The sequence below is a fragment of the Cyprinodon variegatus genome, unplaced genomic scaffold (assembly GCF_000732505.1).
Source record: "Cyprinodon variegatus isolate N-32 unplaced genomic scaffold, C_variegatus-1.0 Scaffold96, whole genome shotgun sequence".
Taxonomy (NCBI): Eukaryota; Metazoa; Chordata; class Actinopteri; order Cyprinodontiformes; family Cyprinodontidae; genus Cyprinodon; species Cyprinodon variegatus.
The window spans coordinates 164,688-177,679 of NW_015150549.1; the positions used below are offsets into that span (position 1 = coordinate 164,688).

Consider the following 12,992-nt stretch of genomic DNA (forward strand, 5'->3'; position numbering starts at 1 on the left):
TTTTTTTTAGATTTTTTAAAAATCAAATCCGTAAAAAAACGTATCTCGATTGTACTCAAACCACATAAAATAACAGTGCATTTATTCTTCGCGTTTTCTCTGTCCACTGTAACAGAATTCCTCTCCCTCAGGAGCCTTGGCAAAAATGAAATAGGAAAACAATTTATGCAAACAGCTTTTTTGTTTTTTGGGGTGGGGTGGGTGGGGGATCAAGGGTTCGAGGAACGGGTACAATATCTTCAACGTCCGACATGTCAAAACACACCTGCCAAACAACATTGGCAGGTTTTAGAAAGTGGGGCCAGTAGGTTTTAAACCATGCCTGTATACACATCAACAATTACAACCCTCCACTTCATGGGCGCCGCACCCTTCGACAACGTTGCACCTCACCGCTGTCTGGATGCAAAAAAGCAAAGGAATCAAAACCTATAGGGGGCTCAGCACAATCTTTCAGTCATCACTGCCTTACAACGCTGCAGTTTGGGTGCCTCGCCTCGCATACATTCAATATTAAAACAACAGTGTTACCGGAGTTTGGGGGTGGGGGGTGGGGAGGGTTGCTAATATCACTCTCTCCAAACAGGATTTAAACTCACTGACAGCCCTCCCAGAAATGTCTGTGACTGATTGTGAAGGAAAAGGGCCTTAGTGACGATAAAAGCTTTAAAAATCTAGAACTAAAAGCAGAGAAAGGTTGCAGAGGAATGAACAGGTGTTGGGGGGGTTTCACATTCGTTGCTCTGCTACCTTTGACCCTGCCTTTCTGTCTGTCTCCATCAGATGAAAATAAAAAATTGGAGTTGTGGAGAGAGAGCAGGCTCTTAACAAGCAAAGTAAAGGAAAATATAAGAAACTGACCAAAGAGCAAGAGAAGGAACAGATTTCCAGCGACAGGGCGGCTGGGAGGGGCGGGACAACTGTCATCCAGACCGCAGTGGCCAATGTTCTGGACTTGCTGCCCCCAGAGAAATGGGTCCGTCACATCTACCTGTTCAAAACAAAGTGCTGCCGTCTCCTCCTGCCCCCGGCATGGCGTCCACTTGCAGGGTCCCGCTTGAGGCTTCGCTATTGTTGGCAGCCGCTGCGACGGCCTCTAAGGAGGCGGGGTCGAAGCCCTGCTCCACCCCCAGTGCGTCGGCCTCCATCTTCACACTGTCGGCCAGGAAGGCTGAGTAGGCGTCGCTGTCCGCCATCAGCAGCTTGAGTTTGGGGATCCAGCTCTTCCGTACGACACGCCGGGCGTTGGTGCACATGTCAGCTGCAATGGCGTTCATCTCGCTCTCCTTGAAGCTCGGTGCAAAGTTCTGGCAGTAGACTGAGGAAATTAAAGAAAATTTTAAAAAAAAGGAATCAGGGGCGGTAACTTGGAGCTTCACAAAATCTCACTAAAAGATTCAACAGTTTCTCTTACATTTGACGGCGTGCAGAACTCTGTTGTCCAAAGGTTTCCGGCTGGGGTCGTTGGTCGACGAGCGGATGCCGGTTCCACAGCTGTTAGCCAGTGTGCTCCTGGGCAGACAGCAAGGGCACAATTAGAGAGGCAAGGCAAGGCAAGGCAAGGCAAGGCAAGGCAAGGCAAATTTATTTGTATAGCACAATTCAGTACAAAGTCAATTTGTTTAGTCAAAGTGCTTTACATGATTAAAATACAGGAAGATAAAACAGCATCAAAGCAAGTAGGAAAAAATAAAATAAAATAAAATAAAAAATGCAGAAACAAAAAAGAATATTAAAAACAGTTAGACTAAAGAAAATAAAAAAGTTGAACTAATGATGTTTTAGTTGAAATGCTTAACTAGAACAGTCAAAGGCAATCCTAAACAGAGAGAATGATAAACATCTGAAAGAACTTAAAACAGAATGTTTAGTAAAATGACCCCACTATCCACTATCAGTGGAGAAGTACATTTCTCCATTGTGAGATAAATCCAGTCAATCAATCAATCAATCAATCAATCAATCAATCAATCAATCAATCAATCAATCAATCAATCAATCAATCCCCCTAGCCAGAAAAGTTAAATCAATTTAAATGGAACAATTACTAGTGGAAAAAAAATTAAATAATGCAGACAATATTATTTCTTATATTTCTTACTTGGAAAACACTCACAAAAAGAAAGGCGCTCCAATGTTTTCACAAACTTGCAAATTTATTTTGTCACTCACAAATATTTCAAACCGTCACCACTGGAAGGTGAACTTCTGTCCTCTTTTTATTAACCTCACCATTAAGTTTTATCCTGTATTAAATTCCATCAATCTTCCCATCAAATCTGGCAAGCTTCAATTAGTCTGTTGATGTAAATCATCCCTAAAGTATGATGCTGCCACCACCATGCTTAACTGTGGAAACTCCAACATGATAAGCAGAGTTAGTTTTCCACCACACAATGCACTTTTCAGGTAGACCAAACATTTGCAGACCAAAAATGTCCAGTTTTGTCTCTTCTGAAACTTCAGCAGCATCTTTCAAGTTAATTTCATATTTCCATTACGGGTGTCTTGTCAACTCTTGCTCTTTCTGCCTGGTATGTGTAGGTACACATTGAGGTATGTTTGCAGCCTGTAGATGATGGTTGTACAAAGCTCCATGTCCAAACTCAGGATATTGTTTTATAACCTGAGTGGCTTTAAACTTCTCTGCGTCTGTTTTCCATTAACTGCTCATCATCAAACCTCTGAGGGATCAACAGAGTATTTATGGTGAAATGACTGACTTTTAATGGCTGCTTTGTCCTTCTCCTTCCTCTTAAGAATTATGCTCTTCTTTGTGCCAGTCCCATTAAAATACACGCATGTTTCTAAAATAAAAAAATGCAGTAAAAATACTTTTGAAAGTTACTGTGAGTAACTCCCAAACACTTTGCTCTAACCTTTTTCTTACCTCTTTATGTTTAAAAACATTTAAATCAAGCTTTCCTCTGCAATGCCTTTACAAAGTACCAGATAGTATTATGGCCTCATTTGTTCTGCCTCCATCTGTTTGACTTGGTACGTGAATGATTTCAGGCACTGACCTGTCAAAGAACGCGGCCAGCAGCCGTCTGAGTAGCACTTTGTGGCGGGTGCCAGCGCTGACGTGACAATTCATGAGCTGGGCGCGGGAGATGAAGACAGATGTGCCGCTGACCAACTCCAGCTTCTCTGCTGGGTCGCCTTCCTCGTAGAGCTTCGGGTGGCAGCGGTTACCGATCTGGCTGATGAGCTCGGCGGGCAGTGATGCCAGGTCCTGCCGGGACCGCCCCCCTTTGCCTCCCCGCCCGCCTGCTGAGTCGGGAGCCAAATCTGGCAAAGCCTCCACCCGTTCTCCTACCACTGAGGAAGGAACACGATTTGTAGATGTTTTTTTAATGGTAGAAAACATGAGTAAAACTTATTAGGAGCAAAGAATTAAAATTATTCCTTCTCCTCTGATTTAAACAATAAGTTAAATTTTACATCTAAACAGTTCATTTAATTCTTATCCTTAAAAAATGTTAAGAATCAAAGGAATAACAAACTTTAATCTAACATCTTTTCCCAGCTTTAATACAATAAATAATACATATTTCTTGATGCCCTTTGATTGGATTCTATACTCTTGTTAAAAACAGAAAATATTAAATCTAAACAAAACTAACCAAACTAAAGTGGAAGACGTGATAGATACAATGTTTTTTTAATAATACATTACTGTAATTTTAGATTTTTGCCCCTGTTCATGAAAATTAAGGAGATAAAGACAGACTAACAGAATGATAACTAAATTAATATAAAATGATCAGATAAATCATTATTTCAAGAAATTATAGAAAGGAAAGCAAATAGGACCCATACCTCAATTGGATTAACTTATCTTTCAGTCAGTAATCATAAAAAAACAACAAATTTCAAAGTATTTTTCATATTAAATTTCAATTAGTTTATCCAAACAGGTTAGCTTGTTCATATGTAGTATTAGTACTCAACTCAAAGCAAAGATAAAAAACTATCTGTAGCTTCTGTGTTTTGAACTCTTTGTTCCTCTTAACTTCCTCCAATTGACAGGTTTGCATAAAAAAGCTTAAAAACACACAGCAGCCAGGAGTTGCAAAGATTGGAGAATAAAGCTATTTTTTCAAATGCAGAGCCAAATTTTAAAGATGATTGTTTTATTTCTGTTTTGCAAAGCTCTGCTTCCCCTTAGATAAACTAAGACTAAACACAAGAACAGCATGCAAAATGTTATCTATTTTTGTCTCCTCTATCGGTGCACAGTCTTTAATTCTTTATATTTGGGGAAGTGACATAAATTATTTCAAAACAACTGCTGAGTTATCTATGAGATTATAATATAAACATATTGTCATGACACAGAGATTAAAAGCTCAAAACAGGGAAACTTTGGTGCAGCCTTCTATCTCCCTCTTTTACAGCCAGAAGGCCACTACCTGTTCTGACAATCACTGAAGAAGAAAGCTTTCGAAAGTGCGTCTAAACAGTAATTAAAGATTTGACCAGTCAGCTACGTGCAACATCTGCCATAGAATTATAAGCAAAGAACACCCGACAGCCAACATCATTACACTCTAAAGGTTGTTTTTTTTCCTCGTTACCTATGTGTTGTTGATAGAATAAAAATGACTTTGATCCAAATCTGCATGACATGAATACTTTTAAGCTGAACTCATTGTATATTTGACTTTATTTGGGGTCTGTTTCAAATGATGAAACCCACCAACTTAAGAATGAAGTAAGAAATCTGATCTGTCCACAAAAGTAAAACATCACCATTTCCACATCTGGAACTGAGGCCCAGTAAACAACGCTGAGGATATAAACTCTGTGGGGAAATCTCCCAAACTTCCTTAACACAAAATGCTGCTTTCTCCTCCGCCGGACTAGAACTGCATCACAGTCCAAATCAGAAATATTAAATTACCCGCTAAAACATCATCGGCACCTTCTGCACCACACACTGGTTATGTGAACAAGTTTTAATCATGTTTTCAAGGAAAAATGCAGAAGAATTATATTAAAAGAGTGAAAATCCACGAATTTCTATAGACTATTGCACCCAGACAGGATTCTTGTTAGCCAGCTCATTTAAAACATCTTAACTTTTAAGATCCTTCCTCTTAAAAGGATTGGAATTAATGGGAACCGAAATCAAAATGAGGAATCGGAATCGTTCCAACTGAAATGAAGCAAAACAATAAGAGAAAAGGAGCAGTCATCACCACATAACTCCCCCTCCCAGTACTCTGTGCCCCTCTGTGCTGTCTCACCTGCTGCTCCAGCGTTTAGCATGCTGTACATGGTGTACATGTTGCAGATCTGTCTGTACTGCTCTTCAGCGCTTTCATCTACGATCTCATCCTCTTCCTCGTCATCATGGTAACTGATTGGTGAGTCGCTTGTGTACATGCTCAGTGTTCCCGGACTCGTGCCTTCGGGGGTCCCGCCATTGTTGTTGTTACTACTGTGGTTACTGTTGAGTCCAGCTCCTCCCACTAAAGTGGCACCGCCACTGCCCGCCATCGCAGCACTAGCCGCGGGTCCACGCCCAGATGGGTCCTGCGTTAACGTGGTACAGGAGGAGGAAGAAGATGAGGAGGAAGAGTAGCGTGCAGCCTTTCTCATTCCACCTCCTCCGCCTCCTCCAGAGCCTCCTCCCCCATCCCGGTTTGCCCCCTCCCACAGCCGCTTGGCAACGGGGGTGCAGACCACAGAGTAGGGTGAGCCCTCCTGCCGAGGAAGAAGGAGACAGAGCTGGTTAATCATCACCATCAAGAAATGCTGACAACCAAACAAAAAAAAATCTGTAAAAAATCTGTAAAAAAATGAAAGAGATCAAGTATTAAGGTTTATTTTAGGATCCTTAAATAACAAATCAACAGCATCACTTTATCTAAAATGTATATTTATGCCAAAAAATACTTTTTTTAAGCTGCTAGCTATTTAAGTTCTTTAATCTTTTTTTTCCCTTCACATAATTTTTTCTATCTGGGTAATGCCTGTTGCTTCACCAGGAAAGCAACTTAAATGAAAGCAAAATGAGAAGCGATAAAATATCATAGAATAAAAGGAATCCTCTTGTAAATAACTCATAAAAAAAAAAAATTTTTTTTAACATAGATGCAAAGTAGAGATTTTACACCTTTGATGACTAACTGATGTTGATGTTGAGCCAATATCACTATGATTCATACTTGTTTTTAATACTTATGTTAGAAAATGATGGATTAAGTGATATTTCTTAAACAGAGAAACATAGTAAATAGGAATAGAAATGAAAACAACTGATCTATTCCTTATTAACCAACAGGTAACATAGACTTTAGACAGATGCACTGTGTTTTATCAACGTGCCAATACCAGAGATTTTAGGTGGAGGCCGATATAATCCAAAAATCTTATTGAGATATTGCTAATGCAAAATAGGTGCATCTTTAATCCGGGACTCTTTGATGTATAATAGATGTTATATGTTACAGAGTATAATCCAAGCTGGTGATCTGAGCAACACGACGCATGTTTTAGGTTCAGATCGTACCTGCTGCTGATGGGCTTGCTGAGGTGTAGTGGCCGTCTGTTCCGTTTTTACCTTGGATACCAGTGGAAGAGGCGTCAGACAGGAAGCAGGCCTTCCTACGGCACCCACCCCTCCCACTGTCTGAGTGACAGGACTCTGGGGTTCAGAGGATGGGGCCTCCTCTGTGTGGAGACCTTGGGAGTCACAGCTTGGAGATGAGACCTGAGGAAATTAAAAGGATTATTATATTATATTGTATGATTTTCTTTTATGTATAAATAACATAAATATAGAGCTCAACATTTAAAGGACCTCTATAAAATATCTGCTACAAATAAAGTGCCTAATTTTTAAAGGAGCACAGCACAACTTCTAGAGTTTTTGCAGAATTTTGGCCCCTCTGGCAACTAGTTGAAATGACACCAGTGTTGTGCACTTGCCTGGGAGAAGAGATAAAACATCTGCCACTGTGATGGCTTGGGTCTTTTGTTTAGAGGCGTAATGTCTTCTTATAACAATTTATATGATATTTATCACAGCAAAAAGAAAAACTCTTTTTATTTCATTAAATCTGTCCCAATATTTACAGTTTCATTGCCGATCTAATTTGCCTCTTTTTGTTGTGCTAGATTTTCTTACTCTTGTAAGGAGTCTGGGATTGGGTTAGAGGTGCAATGATGGCTGGTCTACTGTATCTTCAAAAAACAGCTGACCAAGTTCCTGCACATCAAAACCAAAGAATACCACAAAAATTTCTTATTAACTCACTAATGGAGTCTATAGGGGTGACTGTGGCAAACACTAGAAAACAAATTTTAATGTGGGCAATTATAATGGTGTGCATAGGAAACAAAAAAAGCTTGAACCTCTAAAAGTAGCGCAACATCCTTTATATACTAAGGGAAAAAATTATTTTCGTCTAAATTACAGATGTATGGATGTATGGATGTATGGATGGATGGATGGATGGATGGATGGATGGATGGTGGGTTTTTGGAGCTAAGACAGCGATTAACAGATTGATGTAAAAGAAAAAGATAATTGGAAAAATTAAAGGATGGCAGTAAAGAGGTGTAGAGATGAATGAAAGGACTGCTGGATGCAACCTTTAGACAATCAAATCAAGCCAAGACTGTTGGGTACATAGTATTTTCCCAAACTTATCTAGCCCTCTCTTGCACTATTCTCTAGACTGTACACATTTTTAGATGGCATCATTTTGAGAGGACAACACATCTTTGCAGACTTCCATTTAAGCCTAATGCAAAGTTTGTCCTAGGAAAATTAAAGGCAAGCTCTAATAAAAACAACTTTTCCTGATTTATGCAGATTTATGCAAACTAATCAAATCAGGATTGCTTTATGCTGAATCTACTGTGTCACTATCATGATTTATAAACTTCTGAGTCATAAAAGCCAGCCAGCAAACACATAAACCTGCATCATGTTTCTTTAAGCATGCTGAGTAACAGCTATTAACATAAAGGACTCTCCAACATTCCTTTACACCGAGGGTACCTTGAGGAAAAACTCTGTGCCTTTCTCCATTATCTGTTGGATCTGGAGGAAGCCGGCAGTGTACATGAGCAGAAACTGGTCTCCAACATTCATGCTGAGGCGTCCCGTATAGCAGAAGGCCAGAATCTGCTGGAAGCTCTGTGGCTGCACAGCCGGAGGTAGCTCCACCACCGAGCTCTTCCCCCCAGCATTGAACAGATCACGGAAGTAGGAGCTGCTGGCTGCCAAAACGGCACGATGAGCCTGAGGGGTAAACAGCGAGACAGCGGAAGTCATCAAGGTTTAAACAACACAGGGTTTCACGCTGAATATACAAACTGCATAACAAAAACAGAAAAAAAACTGACTCCATCTCCACCTTTGAATATGACAAATTAACTTTGACACTGAAGGTAAATATGTCACCTAATGACACGCACCTGCCAATCAAATTAAGCCCATTTAATTTGTTTGACACTATGTCAACTAAAGACCAAACATTTCAATATATTTGATGAAGATTTTTCCATTTTTATTGTTTTTATTTCTTTCCACATAAAAATCAGCACTTTTATTCAGCAGCCTGTAGATGTTAAGCAATCAATAAAATCCACTGCAACCAATTGCCATTGATTTGCTATCCCTTGTAAATTTGTTGCTTGATTTGTTAAAAAATGTTTCTGCTTTGTTTAAATTGAGACTTGTGTTCATATTTATCAGGTGAACGGAGAAAGAGAAAGCTACATCGACATCAAGAATCTGCAACCAGAAAATTGACATCACATATCAGAGATTGGTCAGACAGGGCTAAAAGGCCTGTGATATGTTGATGTAGACAAGCCTGTATACTTGATCACTGCAGTTATAAACTTTTTGATTCAATATGCATTTGTGAACCTCGTCACATAAAATCACTAAAACATACAGAACGGTTTGTGGCTTTTAAATGACAGAGATAGGAGGCTTTTGCCTGCTAAATCAAATCCAGTTGTGGAGTTTCTTTTTTTTTTTGTCCTGCTCCAACTGCAAACCAAGGAAATCAAAATCCATATCACTGAAAGCTGCAGATAATTATCCAACCAAAATTTTAAAGACTTCACGTCCAACCAAAACAAAAAAGAAAGCTATAGCAGACATTCATTTCAACTACCATTAAACCCTTCTATTTGACAGAGAAACATTATGAAGTTTTAACATTTTTAAACATTTTGCTTTCGGAGAAATAATTAAAATAAGATATTTTAAAAAGCAAACAAATCTTACCTTAAAGGCATGCCCCTTGACGACCACGGAGACATCACAGTAGAGGCCCTGCAGCCGCTGTTCGTTCAGACACTCCAGGACGTTGTTGCCAAAGTTAGGGATCGCCATCTGCAGCGTCTGAGCCATAACGCTCTGCCCAGGACCACAGGGTCTGCAAAATGTTCCACAGGAGACCCCTGTCAGCGGTAGGTAAGGAAGTAAGGGCTCCATACATAGGCAAAGTATTAGAGTAAAGAAGAGGAAGAAAGGGATGATTACTAAAGGGGAATGGCTAAATAAGGAGTGATAAGAAATGTAATGAGAAGATAAGGTGGCAAAAACCAAAAGCAAGAAGCTAAATCTTTAGGCATCAAAAGTAGAGCAAAATAGGTCACGAAGATGAGCAAAACAGAGCGAGATAGATATAAAGAGAGGAAGCAGTTCCAGATAAAGAGAGTTAGTTTGTTGCATAAAGATTAATGAATTTAAAAAATGGTAAACAGCTTTAAGTCAAACTTCTAAATAAAAGAGAATTTGGGTCGAACTGGGCCATTTATGTAAGCTTTTATCTTTATTCTAATTCCTAAGATCTAAATCATTTTATAAACCATTAGTTTTTTTTTGCCCTAGTTTAGAATTTATAAATTTTTTATTTTTGAAACAAAACCAAAACCTGCTTACATAACTTATCTTATTTCACTTCTCCATCCAACAAAGGGATCTGTGATCAAGACGATGTAAAGCAGAAAAAACACAACAAACAAACCTTATCTCTATCATTGACGCTTCCCTGCAAAATAGACTGGTTTCTGTTTACAAACACACAACACATGCATACTATTGCTCTAACGCCACCAGAGGTAAACAGCTGAGAACAGTGAGGTGAGTCACACCGCCACTGAACAAATACATCCCAGGCAAGACAGCGGCCCTGAGCTGTGGATGCCGGCCAAGCTCGGCAGACACCACTGAGTATCTGGAGCATAGCTTATAGTGAAGCGATGATACATCCTGTCCGACCCCGATACAACCCCAAACATCCCACTAATCTGTAAGAATATTAAACTGATTAGCCTTTCTTCTCCACTGAGACCAAAATGCATGGATTAAATACCAACCTGAACGGTAGGCTTCATAGTCCTATTCAGTTCTTTTATTTCTAGCAAGCGGTCACCAAAAGGCATGTTAATCTGTTTTTACCTAATAAGGATGATTAACGTAATAGAAAAAAAAGAGGGTCGAAATAGAAACACAGTTTTCCTTCCTTTTCATTGTAGCCTATCATGTAGGTTGATGCCACAGTCACCACTTCCCACCAACCAATTGTAGACCCTGGCACGCCGTCACAAAGCGCCCTCCTCTCAAACCACAACAGAGCACGTGAAGATGTTGCAGCAGGAGAGGCGAAGGAAATTGATCCAAAGGGTTTTATTTCGGTTATATTAAGTCAGATAGAAACAAACCACAGTGATTTGTAAAATTTAAAGGGAACCGGTAAAATAATGTCTGGTAACACAACCAACTTGTTTTATCATCTAAGCCGCTCACACCCAATAGAGAACGAGCTGTGTGGGCCCCGACGTTCCATGTCGTCAGAGGAATCTTCAGGAACTTCCGCCAAAACAAAGCAAGCTAAACTGGGCTTCCTTCCTTGTGATACGTGTTACAAAGTTTTGGGCCAGAAGTATTTCTCTAACTCAGCGCTCCCTAATTTGTACAATGAGTGCAGTGAATTCAATTCAATTAAATTCAGTTTATTTATATAGCGCCAATTCACAACACGTCATCTCAAGGCACATCACAATTCACCAGATCATAGTCAAATTGATTCAAAGTTTTCTATCTAAGGAAAACCAGTTGATTGCATCGACTCATTGACTCAAATACAATCCCTCACACATCCCTCATCCTTGTAGCAACAGTGGAGAGGAAAAACTCCCTTTATCAGGAAGAAACCTCCAGCAGAACCAGGCTAAGTGTGAGCGGCCATCTGCCGAGGCCAACTGGGGTTCAAGGAGACAGAAGCAGAGATACAAAAAGCTTTTAGATATCAATATCAATCAATATGCATTTTTTTATATCGATATGCTATATCGACCCGCCTTAATATCAAGAGACGTTTTGTTGATAGGAAAGCTGCACAGCCCACACAATGCGGTGTGCTCATGACAGGGGAGTCACAGCTATACGTATACATGCAACGTGTACACCTTCCAGTCAGGAAGTGCTGTTGTTTTTGTTTGATTTATTGACTGTTTATTATTTAATCACAGCAATGTCTGTAAATCCAGCTGGATGTGTCATTGGTTTCTGCATCTTTCAGTCCAAATGATTCAAGCAATGATGTTCTGCAATTAAAAGTTTACTCATTATGCATAGCTGAGGCAGTCATGGAAGTACCGAAGCGCCCAGTCTGTTTTCTGGTGCTCATTAAACATCCTCCAGATTTTCGTAAAGGAACAACTAGGCACCGCCCTCTCACCAGTCCATATTCAGGGAACAGAGACGGTTATCTTACAAATACCTGGATGAGCACTTGGACAACAGACTGAACACATAACAGCAAAGCTCTCCATAAGAAGGGCCACTGCAGGTTGTACCTGCGCAGAAGCTTGAGATATTTTGGGGTTATGAGAACAGGGCTCTTCTAAAACACCAGAGTGGCATCAGCTTTTATTTCATGGAGTGGCCTCCTGGGGTGGTGACATTTTGACAGCTGACAGAGACTGGACAGCCATAGGATCATGCCCCCTGGATACAGTGGAGGTGGTGGGAGGGATGATGATGATGATGAGGAAGCTATCCCTTGGGATAAAGATTACTACCAAACCTTTCCACTGGACTGTATCTACTCAGCCGAGATCCTTCAGAGGCAAGTTGTGACTGCCCAAAAGTGCGAGGAGGCGTTTTTGTCACTTTTTTCCTCCAGTTGTCAGATTATATAACAGCAAAAACTGCTGAACTGAAGTACATGGAAATCATGCAGGGTCTAAATAGGCCATAATTGCTATGTCTCTCTGGGACTATGAGGGTGTAAATATTCTGTCCTACTGTTACATAGAGTGTCCAAGCTCTATACAGAGTAGTAACTGATGGTTCTATCCAGTTTGTGTCCTTGCTTTTTTCTAATGCAAATGTGAAATTAAACTTTTTTTTTTCTTTGGGAGAAATAAAGGTATTCTTCCTCATGGGACTTTGAAACAGTCAGTTACAGTGGGAAGCAGTTTGGGAGAGACATCACTCACCAAACTTACTCCATCATATAGCTAGTGCTATAAGAAATAATGAATATTCTACATTGAAATCAATCCATCCATCCATTATCTGACACGCTTGTCCCGAGTGGGGTCGCGAGGGGTGCTGGTGCCTATCTCCAGCAGTCTATGGGCGAGAGGCGGGGTACACCCTGGACAGGTCGCAAGTCCATCGCAGGGCAACAAAGAGACACACAGGACAAACAACCATTCACGCACACCTAAGGGGACTTTAGAGAAGCCAATTAACAGTCATGGTTTTGGACTGTGGGAGAGAACCCACGCATGGTCAGGGAGAACATGCAAACTCCATGCAGAATCCGGGAATCAAACCCAGAACCGTCTTGCTGCAAGCAGCGGTGCTACCCACTGCGCCACTGAGCAGCCAATAATGTCACAAAACATCTTTCAGATTAGGGCCGAAACAATTAATCAGGTTAATCGTGATTAATTGATTATTGAAATAATCGTCAAAAGTTATTAACTGGAATGTAGAGACT

At 40.3% G+C, this 12,992-nt stretch overlaps 1 protein-coding gene across 4 annotated transcripts in view; it reads right to left on the reverse strand.

Moving 5' to 3' along the window:
• Positions 1–209: 209 nt before the first annotated feature.
• Positions 210–12,992, reverse strand: part of LOC107084267 (nucleus accumbens-associated protein 1-like) — a 26,923-nt gene continuing 14,140 nt past the window's right edge. For 3 of the 4 annotated variants that reach the window (XM_015374021.1, XM_015374023.1, XM_015374020.1), the window contains exons 2-8: positions 9,260–9,410; positions 8,018–8,260; positions 6,521–6,721; positions 5,253–5,712; positions 3,024–3,321; positions 1,415–1,512; positions 210–1,318 (exon numbers count right to left, since the gene is read on the reverse strand). In XM_015374021.1, the coding sequence (XP_015229507.1) occupies positions 996–1,318; positions 1,415–1,512; positions 3,024–3,321; positions 5,253–5,712; positions 6,521–6,721; positions 8,018–8,260; positions 9,260–9,385 (1,749 nt within the window). In that variant the 5' untranslated portion in view covers positions 9,386–9,410 and the 3' untranslated portion in view covers positions 210–995. The remainder of the gene's footprint in view (positions 1,319–1,414; positions 1,513–3,023; positions 3,322–5,252; positions 5,713–6,520; positions 6,722–8,017; positions 8,261–9,259; positions 9,411–12,992) is intronic. The other variant, XM_015374024.1, reaches the window with a different exon arrangement.